Source organism: Chiloscyllium plagiosum, unplaced genomic scaffold (assembly GCF_037043375.1).
Source record: "Chiloscyllium plagiosum isolate Xiang-an unplaced genomic scaffold, Cpla_swu_hap1 HiC_scaffold_42, whole genome shotgun sequence".
NCBI lineage: Eukaryota > Metazoa > Chordata > Chondrichthyes > Orectolobiformes > Hemiscylliidae > Chiloscyllium > Chiloscyllium plagiosum.
Window position 1 is genome coordinate 10,016,026 of NW_028270180.1, and position 13,512 is coordinate 10,029,537.

The following is a 13,512-nucleotide window of genomic DNA, read 5'->3' on the forward strand; positions in this document are numbered from 1 at the left end:
GATATACCCCACACCCTCACTGCAAAACTCTAATATACCCCATACTCCTCACTGTAACACTTTGATATACCCCACACTCCTCACTGTAACACTCTGATATACCCCGCATCCCTCACTGCAACACTCAGATATACCCCACACTCCTCACTAACATTCTGATATACCCCACACCCCTCACTGTAACACTCAAATATACCCCACACCCTCACTATAACACTTTGACATTCCCTGCACTCCTCACTTGCACCCTCAGACATAAGTGATACCCCATTTGAAAATACTCTGAAACCTATAGCTAGAATTCTGTTGGGCAATTTATCTTTCTCTAGCCCTGTGTAACTTGATGATAAAACCTAGTTTCTGTCTGAATGGAACAGACTGTAATTCCTCCTTTAATGAGCACTTTGTTTATGGAAATCAGGTGTTATTGATTGTAAAATTTGGGCATTGCCAGTATACCAAAGTAATATTTCTAGAAGCGACTCATGATTTTGTCTCTTGCAGTCCCTCCTCGCTTTTGCCACAGGAGCTGCAGTCTCGAGTATCGTCACTTCAGCAAGAGCTTAAAGATGCCAAGGTCATTCAGCGACAGCAGCATACCATCATCCAGGGACTGAGACAGGTGAGGGATGGGTGTTGTGGTTTCAGTGAGATGGCAGTCAGAGGGACTGGCACAGACCTTATGAGGGAAACATTTCTGTACCTCTTATGGAAACATGGACAATAAGCACAGGAGTAGGCCATTCAGTCCCTAAAGCCTGTACCACCATTCTGTATGATCATGCAATCTTATGATCCCACTCCCGCTTTCTCCCCAAATCGCTTGATCCCTTTAACAAGGACCACATCCAGCTCCCTCTTGGGTATATTGAACAAACTGGTCCCAACAGCTTCCTGTGGGAAAGAATTCCCCAGGATCACAACTCTCTGCGTGAAGAAATTCTTCCTCATCTCAGTCCCGAAAGGCTTACTCCTTATTCTGAGACTGTGACCTCTAGTTCTGGACGTTCATGACATCGGGAATATTGAAAATACGATGATCCAGACTACTTTTGGTTTGATTTGTTCGTTGTCATGTGTATCTTGTGACACGATACTCTCCAGAGCCATCTTAAAACACAGAAAAGAAACCAAAAGTTAGAAAATAAAGGCAGAAAAATGAAGAAATAAAAGAAGGATCCAGCTTTAAAGTTGTTCTTGTTAAGTGCTCTGTCATGGGCCTGGTGGCTAGGCCTGAGACCCCTTCGCTGCCGCTGGAACAAAGTCACTGCTCTTCGGCACCATCTTGTCTCCACCGATGTAACTGCCGCCATCTTGCTTACACACTTGATTCCAAAACTGGAATAAAAAATATAGCATAAATGAAAGCAACAAGCCAAAAGGATTGAGAAATGTTCAGTTATTTCTAGTGATTAAGTCAACAACAGCATCTCCTATCTTCATCACTCCCTCTCAACCCTTAGATATTCATTTTCTGCAAATTGTCTTGATGGACTGATCACAAGGTCCAGGAGCAGGAGTAGGCCATTTGGCCCCTCCTGGTTGATCTGATGGTTACAAGTTTTATTGAATGTGGAGCAGGCCCGAGCGTCTGATTGACCTACTCCCCTCGGTTCACTTGTTTGTCCGTCCACTTTCCTGTTTGCCCTCCCCTTTTAATCTACAAACAAGGAATGAGAGTGGCCACTCAGCCCTTCGAGCCTGCTGTCTCATTCGTTAAGATCGTGCCTGATCTGATTTTAACCTCAATGGCTGCAGTCTTGCATGTTGCCGATAATCTTTTATCATGAATCTATCTATCTCTGGTTTAAAACTATTGAAGGGTTCTGCGCCCACTGCGTTTTGTGGAAGGGAATTCCAAAAACACTCAACCCTCTGAGAGAACACATTTCCTCATCTCTGTCTTATATGGGCAACATTTAGTTTTTAAATCCCTCGTTCTAGATTCTGCTACATGAGGAAATGTCGATTTTCCTGCTCCTCGGATGCTGCCTGACCTGCTGTGCTTTTCCAGCAACACACTAATCTAGACTCTAATCTCCAACATCTTCAGTACCCACTTCTGCCTATGTTTCAATTAAGCCATCTCTGAATCTTCTAAATTCCAGTGGATATAGGTTTAGCCTTGGCTAACAAGACAATCCACTCATTCCAGGGACTAATTGTCTCTGAACTGCTTTCAATGCATTAATGTCTTTCTGTAAGTACAGTGACCAGTACTGTGAAAAGCTAAGAGAAAGTTTCCATAGTCCCAGTGGACGATTCACATGAAAGAGAGATGACTGTTGTCGAGTTTAACTTGAAGGCCACCGTGCCTCAGGTAGGGGGCGATGGTGAGAGTAGGACCTTCATGTTGACCACAGCTAGTGTGGGAATTGAACCGATGCTGTTGCTGTCACTGTGCTACGCAAACCAGCCGTCCAGCCAACTAAACACGCATCCAGTCACGGTGAATGTGGTCGCACCAATGTTCTGTGGAACTGAAACATCAGCTCCCTACTCCTGTACTCAATCCCCCTCAGAATAAAACAACACGTTCTATTAGCTCTTCTGATTGCTTGCTGTACCTGCACAGGAACCTGCCGCGATTGCTCGTCCATTGAAAGTTTATCCATCTCAGCCTTGAATATATCTGACCATCCAGCCACCACTGATTTCTGGGAAAGTGAATTCCTCACTCTAACAGCCCTCTGAGACAGAACAAAAATTGCCTCCTCGATATTTTGAGTGGGAGACTCTTCAATTTTAAATAATGTGATATGAAACCAATTCCAATTGAACAGATTTCTTTCCATGTTATAATATTGAATGACGCCGGTGTGGTGTTGTAAGTGTCGAGACTGTGGTGCTGGAAAAGCACAGCCTGTCAGGCAACATCCGAGGAGCAGGAGGATCGACGTTTCGGGCTTAAACCCTGAGGAAGAGCTTATGCCCGAAACGTCAATTCACCTGCTCCTTGGATGCTGCCTGACCGGCTGTGCTTTTCCAGCAACACAGTCTCGACTCTGATCTCCAGCATCTGCAGTCCTAACTTTTTTCCCTGCTGTGGAAGTGTCCATACCTCTGAGGCAGGAGACCGAGAATCAAGTCCCACCTGCTCCAGAGGTGTGTAATGGTATCTCTGAACAGGCTGATTGACAAAATGCGTATTAAGTGGCTCTTTCATTCAAGCTCCGTAAACCTGCATGAAAGATGGTCTCAGAGCCTTCTTGGTTAAGTGAGTTAAAGACTCGCTAACTAATTATTAAGCAATCCGATAGTTGTGGCTTTCTCTTCATGGATTGTTCACTGCTTTGCAAAAGGATGTTTCCTCACACCAGTTCTGAAGTGAAGGAGTATCAAAGCCTTGACAATTCACTGTACATTTTCAATATTAATGTATTATTTTACATTTCTTTACACAGTGAGTGTTTGAGACAGTCACAGGCCTTACCTCTTTGGGTGGTCACACCTCCTGATTTTGTTTTGAGTGTCCAGAGGAGAAAGGGTCCAGGTTTGACGCTTGACCAATGCTGGGTCATGTGATCTCAGCCAGAGTATGGTCAAGGAGCTGTAAGTACCTCCATGTTGGAAACGGGGGCTGGGGAGAGGAACTGGCTGGGGCTTTTCCAGCTCTGGTTGGAATGCCCATGGAATCACTCCTCATCTCCGGCCGACTCATTTATTCTCACAGCCTTCTCCCCGACCAACCAATGGCTAATAGCCAAGACAGACAGCGATGGAGAAACTCATCAGGTCTGGCAGCATGTGTGGAGAGAGAAACAGAGTTAACGTTTTGAGTCCAGTATAAATCGCCTTTAGAAACCTAATAATGTTACTGAAAGGAAGGTAGTTCTGTCATTCTTGGTAAACTCACAGCAGAGACCAGGAGATGAATCTTTAATTTTTGAATTTAATTTCTGTCAATTGTCCTGGGAGAATCTGAACCCGTGTCCCCAAAACCTTAGCCTGAGTCTCTGGGTTACTAGAGTCCAGTGACGTAATCACCACACCACCATCTCAGTGTTTCAGTAAGTTTGGGAGAAAAAGCTAAGAGGATGCCTGTTAAACACAGAGTGTTGGAGAAACTCCAGCAGGTCTGGTAGCATTGGTGGAGACAGAAACAGAGTAATCATTTCGAATCTGATATGACTTCTTCAGTGGTGTGTGTGTGAACATGTGCGTGCACATGTGTGCGCCTTTATGTATCTGCGTGTGTGTGCGCGTGTGCACCTGTGCCTGTCTGTGTGTATTTGTCTCTGTGTAAGTATCTGCCTGTGTGTGTAGGAAATTATTTGTCTCTGTTTATGTGAGTGTGTGTCTATCTGTGTCTGTCCATGTGAGTTTGTCTTTGTGTCTGTGTGAGGGTGTGTTTGTGAGTGAATGTCACTCTATGTTTGACTGTAAATTGAAATGACCTCCTTCAGCTTCTATGGTCGGATTATATTAGATTCCCCACAGTATGGAGACAGGCCCTTCGGCCCAACAAGTTCACACCGACCCTCTGAAGAGTAGCCCACCCAGACCCATTCCCCTATCCTATATTTACCCCTGACTAACACACTAACACGACGGGCAATTTAGCATGGCCAGTACACCTAACCTGCACATCTTTTGGACTGTGGGAGGAAACCGGAGCACCCAGAGGAAACCCACGCAGACACTGGGAGAACATGCAAACTCCACACAGACAGTCACCCAAGGCAGGAATCGAACCCGGGTCCCTGGCCCTGTAGGGCAGCAGCGTTAACCACTGAGCCTCCGAGCCGCCCATAGTGGGGGATAAGCTATTAGTACTTGCTAGCTACTTAACTGCAGCAGTAGTAAGAGTTATCTGCTGCTTTGCAATCAAGCAGCCCCCTCCAATGTTGCTCCATAGAGCCACTCTCTGCCTGAATAAACTGAACAAACTTTAATAATGAACATAGTTCAGAGCGGCCACTTGGAAGAAAGGTTTTGTCGAATTTGTTTCAGTAGGGCGAGTGGCTAATTCAAGGGCCGAGTTTTGAGCAGTGATGTATTGATTGTGTAGGTTGGACTGTTGGTATCTGAACGACAGACAGACTGCCTACAAGTGAAGCAGACAGAGCCCGGGGACTAGCAAGCCAAGGCCAATCAATCAGCCTGGACGCATCAAGACAGGGCGAGCACATGTTGAGTGAAATTGCACTAATCGATCTGAATGCTTCGTGAGCTGAAAACTCATGGGCCAGGAGATGGTGACCTCTTCGATACAGTTCATAGAATCCCTACTGTGTGGAAACAGGCCCTTCAGCCCAACAAGTCCACACCGACCCTCCAAAAAGTAACCCACCCAGACCCAATCCCCTACATTTATACCCTGACTAATGCACCTAACCTCCACGTCCCTGAACACACTGGGCAATTTCCCATGGCCAATTCATGTGATCTGCACATCTTTGGATGGTGGGAGGAAACCAAAGCACCTGGAGGAAACCCACACAGACACGGGGCGAATGTTCAAACTCCACACAGACAGTCATCTGAAGCTGGAATCGAACCTGGGTCCCTGGCTGGCGCTGTGAGGCAGCAGTGCTAACTACTGAGCCACTGTGCCGCCCACAGTTGGCAGTGGTATTCTCTGTGAGGATGAGGAGCGTTGGGTTGGCGTGGGAAGTATCAGTGAAGCCTTGCTGCACCTTGAGAGGTTTATTTGGTTGCTGGGTTACCTCGAAGGTGATTTTGAGGAAGGTCAGAACCCATTCCTGATGAAGAGCTTATGCTCGAAACGTCGACTCTCCTGCTCCTCGGATGCTGCCTTACCAGCTGTGCTTTTCCAGCACCATACCTTTTGACTCGAAGGTGCCTTTTCCAGGTTTTGAGGGAGAGTCTGTGTAGCAATGTCCCAGGAACAGCTGGTTACTATCAGTGAGCTTTAGATTAGAGTGGTGCTGGAAAAGCACAGCAGGTCAGGCAGCACCCAGGGAGCAGGAAAATCGACGTTTCGGGCAAAAGCCCTTCAGGAATTCCTGATAAAGGGCTTTTGCCTGAAACATTGATTTTCCTGCTCCTCAGATGCTGCCTGCCCTGCTGTGCTTTTCCAGCACCACTCTAATCTAGACTCTGGTCTCCAGCATCTGCAGTCCTCACTTTCATTTACTATCAGTGAGCTGCTTGATTCCAGCTTCCTGGCCATTTTCCTGCTCTCTCCTCTAAATGCAAACTTGTTGAAAAGTAGCAACTTTCCCTGAAACCTGCCAAGTTTAATTTAGAAGATGAGAACCACAGAGTTTAATATCCTCCTAGCTGCATGAAGTTCAAAGAACAGGATGCGTAGTAATTACAGGCCATTCAGTCCATCAAGCCTTGACAGCTTTCCTGGTTGCCCATTCACAGGGTCTCTATCCTACTCCCATTGAAGCATTGAGGGAGATGAATCATTTTCTCATGATATATCCCAAGTTCCCACCAAGGGAATTAGCATTGTGTGAGTGCGTTTTCTGAATGCACTTGCTATGGGCTGATAAACAATGCAGGCTGCTGTTGAGTTGACTTCAGAGCAGGTCCTCACTGCTTTGCCTTCCAATTACCTCCTCAAAATACTCTAACCCGGGTTGGTGTTCAGGGTTATCTTGCCAGGATACCATTTTGCCTTGACAAGTATGGATGATGAGTTGAGAGGATAACAGTGTGGGAGCATCACAGTTGAATATATCCCCAAACTCATGTGAAGTTTGCCCATGGCCTTTTATTATGGACCAGGCCAAAACCCCCTCTAAATAGCTTAGACCCTAACTTTTTTTTAAATTTTGAAGGCAAATGTGAAGTGCAATGATCCAGATGCAATGTCACTTGCCAAATGTTAAGCAAAACACAATTTATTTAAAAACTGCAGTGAAAATGCAAACAAACGTAAGAGGAATTCAGAATAACAACAATTGGAAAATGTAGCAGAATAATAGATACTGGAGCTATTATTAATGAACTGTTCCAATACAGTAACATCCCATAAACACACCCCTTGGCAAAAAAGCAAATTCAGACATATATCCTTAGATACAGATCTCCAATCCAGGAGGAAGAAATATCGAGAGAATATTCAGAGTGTGTTACAGCCAAGAGAGACATTCACTGAAGCTTCTGACTTTTTTGAGACTACAACGGCTTCTGCTGCTAAAGCTAAAGGCAACGAGAAAGTCTGGTATGAGAGATCTGGCCACATCCAGGCTGCTTCCAATGTTTCACCTCAAGGCATTGCAAGTTGTTTGTTTAAATTGTCCTCGGGAGCCAGTTCTGCACCTCTACCTTACAAACTCACTTTTTTAAAAAAAAAGGACAAAATAATCTTTTAAAGTGACGGCGTCGTCACACTTTCCAATGGGAATGCTCTTGGGTAGGGAGGATCAGGAGCAAGGAACTCATTTAATTTCTCTCCTGCCACGTTTTATGACTCCAGCTGGAGGTGCCACCTGTCAGCTGAGACTTTAATCTGGGCCCCTCCACCCTCATGGGTGGCTATAAGGAATCCCACAAGCACAATGTGAGACAAGCACAGGCGATCCCATTTGGAGCACTGTGAGCAGTTTTCACCCCCTTATTTAAGGAAAGATTCCTTTCTTGGGAGGCAGTTCACCAGGATGATCCCTGTCAATCAAGATTCCACATTGTTACCTTGTGGTGAGAAGGTCAGTGCTCCTATGCAACTTTTGGAGAGCTTATTATTTTTTAACAATTTATCTTCTGGTCTTGTGTTTTTCAGGAACTTGAAGAAGTCAAATTGAGCAAGCCAGGAGAAATTAAGGTAAGATGTTGTTTCAGGCAAATTCATTCTTGAAACATATGCAAGCTTTCAACAGGCAATTAACTGTGGGAAGAGGTTACTTTCCATGTTTGGAGTTGTTTAATAAACAATAACCTGCTGGAGATCTGCACCTCAGAATGTTGGAGAAACTCAGGTGGACCAGCAGCAATGGTAGAGAGAGGAACAAAGTTAACGTTTTGAGTCCAGTGACCCTTGTTTGGAACTCATCAAGATGAAGGTGCACTGGACTTGAAGAGTTAACGCTGTTTTTCCTCTGTGGTTGTGTCTTGCTGTAGTGACAAAGCACTGTGTGTACACACACACACACAGGTACCGCATATACTTGTGTATAGGTCGAATTTTGAAGACTTTTTTAAAATCTGAAATTAGGGGATTGATTTATACACAAGGTATTGTTTTAGAGGGAATGAATATTTATCTACAAAATAGGTAAAATGGGAAATTTACCTTCCCGGTAGCCCCCCCCAGTCCCTGGTTCTGGAACGTTCCCTGTAATATGTTCAGGCCATGGTGAACTGCGTGTAACTGAAACCAACTCCATGGATACAGCGGTCGCCTTGTACAGTTGTACCATTACAGTAATTCTGAAAACCTGGAGTGGAACATGATGGCTGGCGGACTGGAAGACCAGAACGGAGCAGTACAGCTAGCAGACTGGAAAGCCGGAGTGGAGTGCAACGGGCAGGCACATTGACTCATAACTGTTGATCTGTGACTGTGAAAAACTATGGTCGACTTTTACATGAGGTATATGGAAAATACAAGATTTGTGGTGAAGTAAGGGGGTGACTTATACGTGAGATCAATCTATGCAGGTACACATATGGTATATGTGTATATGCATGCACATGACTGCTTTAAAGTAGTCATGATTTTTATACTTTGTTGCAATACAATCTGGTATTTCAGATGTGGGAATACCTTGTAAATAATTTTTGCAAGGTTTGTGAAGGTTTGTAGCTCAGATTGAGGTTTAGGGTGTATGTTTGCTCGCTGAGGTGTAGGTTTGATATCCAGACGTTTCATTACTGGCTAGGTAACATCCTTAGTAACGACCTCCAAGTGAAGCGAAGCTGTTGTCTCCTGCTTTCTATTTATATGTTTGTCCTGGACGGGGTTCCTGGGGTTTGTGGTGATGTCATTTCCTGTTTGTTTTCTGAGGGGTTGATAGATGGTATCTAGATCTATGTGTTTGTTTATGGCGTTGTGGTTGGAGTACTAGGCCTCTAGGAATTCTCTGGCATGTCTTTGCTTAGCCTGTCCCAGGATAGATGTGTTGTCCCAGTTGAAATGGTGGTTTTTTTCCTCCGTGTGTAGGGCTACGAGGGAGAGAGGGTCGTGTCTTTTTGTGGCTAGCTGGTGTTCATGTATCCTGGTGGCTAACTTTCTTCCTGTTTGTACTACGTAGTGTTTGTGGCAGTCCTTGCATGGAATTTTGTAGACGACGTTGGTTTTGTCCATGGGATGTACTGGGTCTTTTAAGTTTGTACGTTTTTGTTTGAGAGTATTGGTGGGTTTGTGTGCTACTAGGATTCCGAGGGGTCTTAGTAGTCTGGCTGTCATTTCTGAAACTTCTTTGATGTATGGTAAGGTGGTTAGGATTTCTGGCTGTGTTTAGTCTGCTTGTCGTGGTTTGTTCTTGAGGAATCTGCGGACTGTATTTTTTGAGTATCCGTTCTTCTTGAATACGTTGTATAGGTGGTTCTCCTCCGTTTTCCAAAGTTCGTCTGTGCTGTAGTGTAATGTGGCTCGTTGGAATAGCGTTCTGATACAGCTTTGTTTGTGTGTGTTGGGATGGTTGCTGGTGTAGTTAAGTATTTGGTCAGTGTTTGTCGGTTTTCTGTATACGCAGGTTTGTAGTTCTCCGTTGTCCGTTCTTTCGACTGTGACGTCCAGGAATGCGAGTTTGTTGTCGGTTTCTTCCTCCTTGGTGAACATTATGCCTGTGAGGGTATTGTCGATGATGTTAAATGTCTCTTCTATCTTGTTTCATTTTGTGATGACAAAGTTGTCATCTACGTAGCAGACCCAGATTTTTGGTTTGATGGTTGGGAGGACTGTTTGTTCTAGTCTTTGCACGACTGCTTCTGCTATGAATCCTGATAGCGGAGATCCCCCTAAAAAAAACCCACCATTTCAACTGGGACAACACATCTATCCTGGGACAGGCTAAGCAAAGACATGCCAGAGAATTCCTAGAGGCCTGGTACTTCAACCACAACGCCATAAACAAACACATAGATCTAGATACCATCTACCAACCCCTCAGAAAATGAACAGGAAATGACATCACTACAAACCCCAGGAACCCCATCCAGGACAAATATATAAACAGAAAACAGGAGACAACAGCTTTGCTTCACATGGAGGTCGCCACTGATGATGTTACCTAGCCAGGTAATGAAACGTCTGGATATCAAACCTAAGTTTGTTTTGGTTTCCAACCTAGCTTTTGCGCAAACCAAAGCAATATTATTTATATTCACTTGTGGAATGTGGGTGTCACTGGCTGGGCCAATGTTTATTGCCCATCCCTAATAGTCCAGAGGGTAGTTAAGAATCAACCATATTGCTGTGGGTCTCGAGTCACCTGATGTAGGCCAGACGGGTAAGGATGGCAGTTTCCTTCCCTGAAGGACATTAGTGAACCAGATGCATTTTTCCAACAATTGAGTATTTAGAGGGATATGGGCAGAATACAGGCAAATGGGACTAATTTAGTTTGGGAAACTTGGTCGGTATGGATGAGTTGGACCGAACAGTCTGTTTCCGTGCTGTATGACTCTAATTGACAACGGTTAAATGGTCACTAGTTTTTTTGAGGAGAGAGTGGGAGGACTGCAGATGCTGGAGATTAGAGACAAGAGTGTGGTGCTGGAAAAGCACAGCCAGTCAGTCAGCATCCGAGAAGCAGAAGAATCAATGTTTCGGGCTGCCTGACCGGCTGTGCTTTTCCAGCACCACACTCTCAACATTAGTATTTTTGAACTTGCTTCTAAGCATTGGAAACTTGCATAAATGACACAGGACAGTAAAGAAATTAGTTGCATGTGAATTTTTGTTTCAAATAATTATCTTGAATCAGTCTGCTAATTTTCTTGCAATTGGCCATCCTCAGCTGTATTGCTAGCACAGAGGGAAAGGCTGACACAGATGTGATTGGCTAAGTGGCCTGTTTCCATGTTCCAATTCCTCAAGCACCGTTTGAAATATTGAACTCAGTGTGATTTGGGGTGTGCTGGCAAATAAATACTTTACAGGTAAGCAGGGAATTTAGAAGATTAAGGGGTGATCTAATTGAACTGTCTTCAAGATATTAACAGGAAAAGATAGGGTAAAGAACAAAGAAAATTTACAGCCCAGGAACAGGCCCTTCGGCCCTCCCAGCCTGAGCCGATCAAAATGTAATGTCTAAACCTGTCGGTCAATTCCTAAGGGTAGATGAAGGTAAACTGATTGGGGATTCTACAATTAGGGGATAGTCTGAGAATTAGGGCCAGACTGTTCAGGAGAGTTTTTGGAAGCACTTAGCACCATAGAGATGTACAGCATGGAAGCAGATCGTTCGGCCCAACTCGTCCATGCTGACCAGATATCCTAAAGTAATCGAGAACCATTTGCAGCTGAGCATTCTCAATTCCCAAAAGTTGAATCCGTCTCTGCGGGCCGGAGATTTGGTGACCAGAGATTATCAATTTAAGATAGACGGCAAAATCTAAAAGATATGAGCCTGTCATTCTTGGCAGTGAGTTGATGTAATCTGACATTCACTTCCTGAAAGGGATTCAACCATTTCTCTCAGAAGGGAAATTAGATAAATATTTGAAAAGGAAAACCTGGGTAGAGAGAACGCGACTAATTGGATGGCACTTGTGAAGAGCTGAGACAGGCAGGACGGGTTGAATGGCCTGCTATGGTCCTGTGATTGTACATTCTAATCCCAGCACACTGTATTACATTAACAGGCATCGCTGGAGGAAGTGGATAGTGAGCTCTTTCTGGTGCGAGAGGAGTTACAGAAGGTTTGGGACATGCTGCAGACTCGGAATAGTGAGCTGGAGGAGCAAAACCAGGAACTGGAGTCTGCCAGAGGCCAGGTGAGAACATACAACCTGAAAGCGGACAGAGCTCTTGGCTAACCTCTAGCACAGGCGGCAAAAAGACAACCATAGGAAAAGGAGGAGGCCCTTCAGTCTTTCAATATCTTCTGTTAAAAAAGAAAACCCTTTTTACAATCTGAATGTTACTGGCGAGTACTCGCCAAGTCTACTTGCCCCCTAAATGGCTTACTCACCCTTTCAGACGGTGGTTAAGAGCCACATCCGTGTGGATTTGGAGTCAGAACAGGTAGGGGCAGGAGATTCCCTTTGTCCAAGGACATTGTTTTAGAATCATAGAATCCTACAGTGTGGAAACAGGCCCTTTGGCACAACAAGTCCACACCGACCCTCCGAAGAGTAACCCACCCAAACCCATTACCCAATACTCTACCATTACCCCTGGCTAATGCACCTAACCTACCCATCCCTGAACATTAAGGGCAATTTAGCATGGCCAATTCATCTGAACTGCACATCTTTGGACTGTGGGAGGAAACCGGAGCACCCGGAGGAAACCCATGTAGTCACAGAGAGAATGTGCAAACTCAATACAGACAGTCGTCCAAGGGTGGGATCGAACCCGGGTCCCTGGCGCTGTGAAGCAGCAGTGCTAACCACTGTGTCATCATGCTGGCACCACTGAACCAGATGAGTTTTTTTTGCCAATCCAGTTACTGGACGCTGTCTTATTATTTTATTCATTAAAGTGGAAGTTGTCCACATGGGTCTGAGTGAGGCATTGACCAAGGTTCCACATGGAAAACTGGACAAGAGAATTCAAGCTGGTGGGGAGTGTGAGAAATTGAATCCAAAGTTGGCTCAGAGGGGGGAAACAAAGGGTGGTGGTGAAATGGATGTTTTTGCAAATGGCAGGAAGTTTCTTGTGGCGTTCCACGCAGTTGCTTTCTGTAGCATATGTGAATGATTTCAGTGTTAAACATGGTAGGTGTGATTGGGAAATTTGCAGAAAACACAAAAGGAGATGGCTCAGTGGTGGGGAAGCATGATGGCTCAGTGGTTGGCACTGCTGCCTCACAGCACCAGGGTAGACCAACAGGAGACTGGAAGACCACAGCAAGCCAGGCAGCATCAGGAGGTGGAGAAGTTAATAATCCTGAAGAAGGATTACATCCAAAACATTGACTTCTCCACCTCCTGGTGCTGCCTGGCTTGCTATGGTCTTCCAGCCTCCTGCTTCTTTACTTTGGATTCCAGTATCTGCAGTTTTCTTGTCTCTCGCTCCATCAGGGACCCGGGTTTGATTCCACCCTTGGGTGACTGTGCGGAGTTTGCACATTCTCCCCATGTCTGCGTAAGTTTCCTCCCACAGTCCAAAGACGTGCAGGTCAGGTCGATTGGCCATGGGAAATTTCCCATCGTGTCTAGGGATATGCAGGTTGGGTGGGTTGGCCACGGGAAATGCAGGATTATAGGGATAGGGTAACAGATGGTTCTGGGTGGGATGGTCAGTGTGAAATTGCTGGGCCAAATGGCCTGTTTCCACATAGAATAGAATCATTGAATCCCTACTATGACCAACTATATAGTTGATAATGAAGAGGATAGCTGTTGACCTCCAAATAAAAAGTCACCTTGGTCTTACCAGACTACTTTGAGAGAGACAACTGGTTTAATCTGAAGGTCATTGTG

The 13,512-nt window shown here is 45.1% G+C and overlaps 1 protein-coding gene across 6 annotated transcripts in view; it reads left to right on the forward strand.

The window, feature by feature from the left end:
- Window positions 1–13,512, forward strand: part of LOC122542484 (uncharacterized) — a 128,064-nt gene that overhangs the window by 65,071 nt on the left and 49,481 nt on the right. For all 6 annotated transcript variants that reach the window (XM_043680250.2, XM_043680251.2, XM_087981958.1 and 3 more), the window contains 3 exons: window positions 505–622; window positions 7,700–7,741; window positions 11,728–11,859. In XM_043680250.2, the coding sequence (XP_043536185.2) occupies window positions 505–622; window positions 7,700–7,741; window positions 11,728–11,859 (292 nt within the window). The remainder of the gene's footprint in view (window positions 1–504; window positions 623–7,699; window positions 7,742–11,727; window positions 11,860–13,512) is intronic.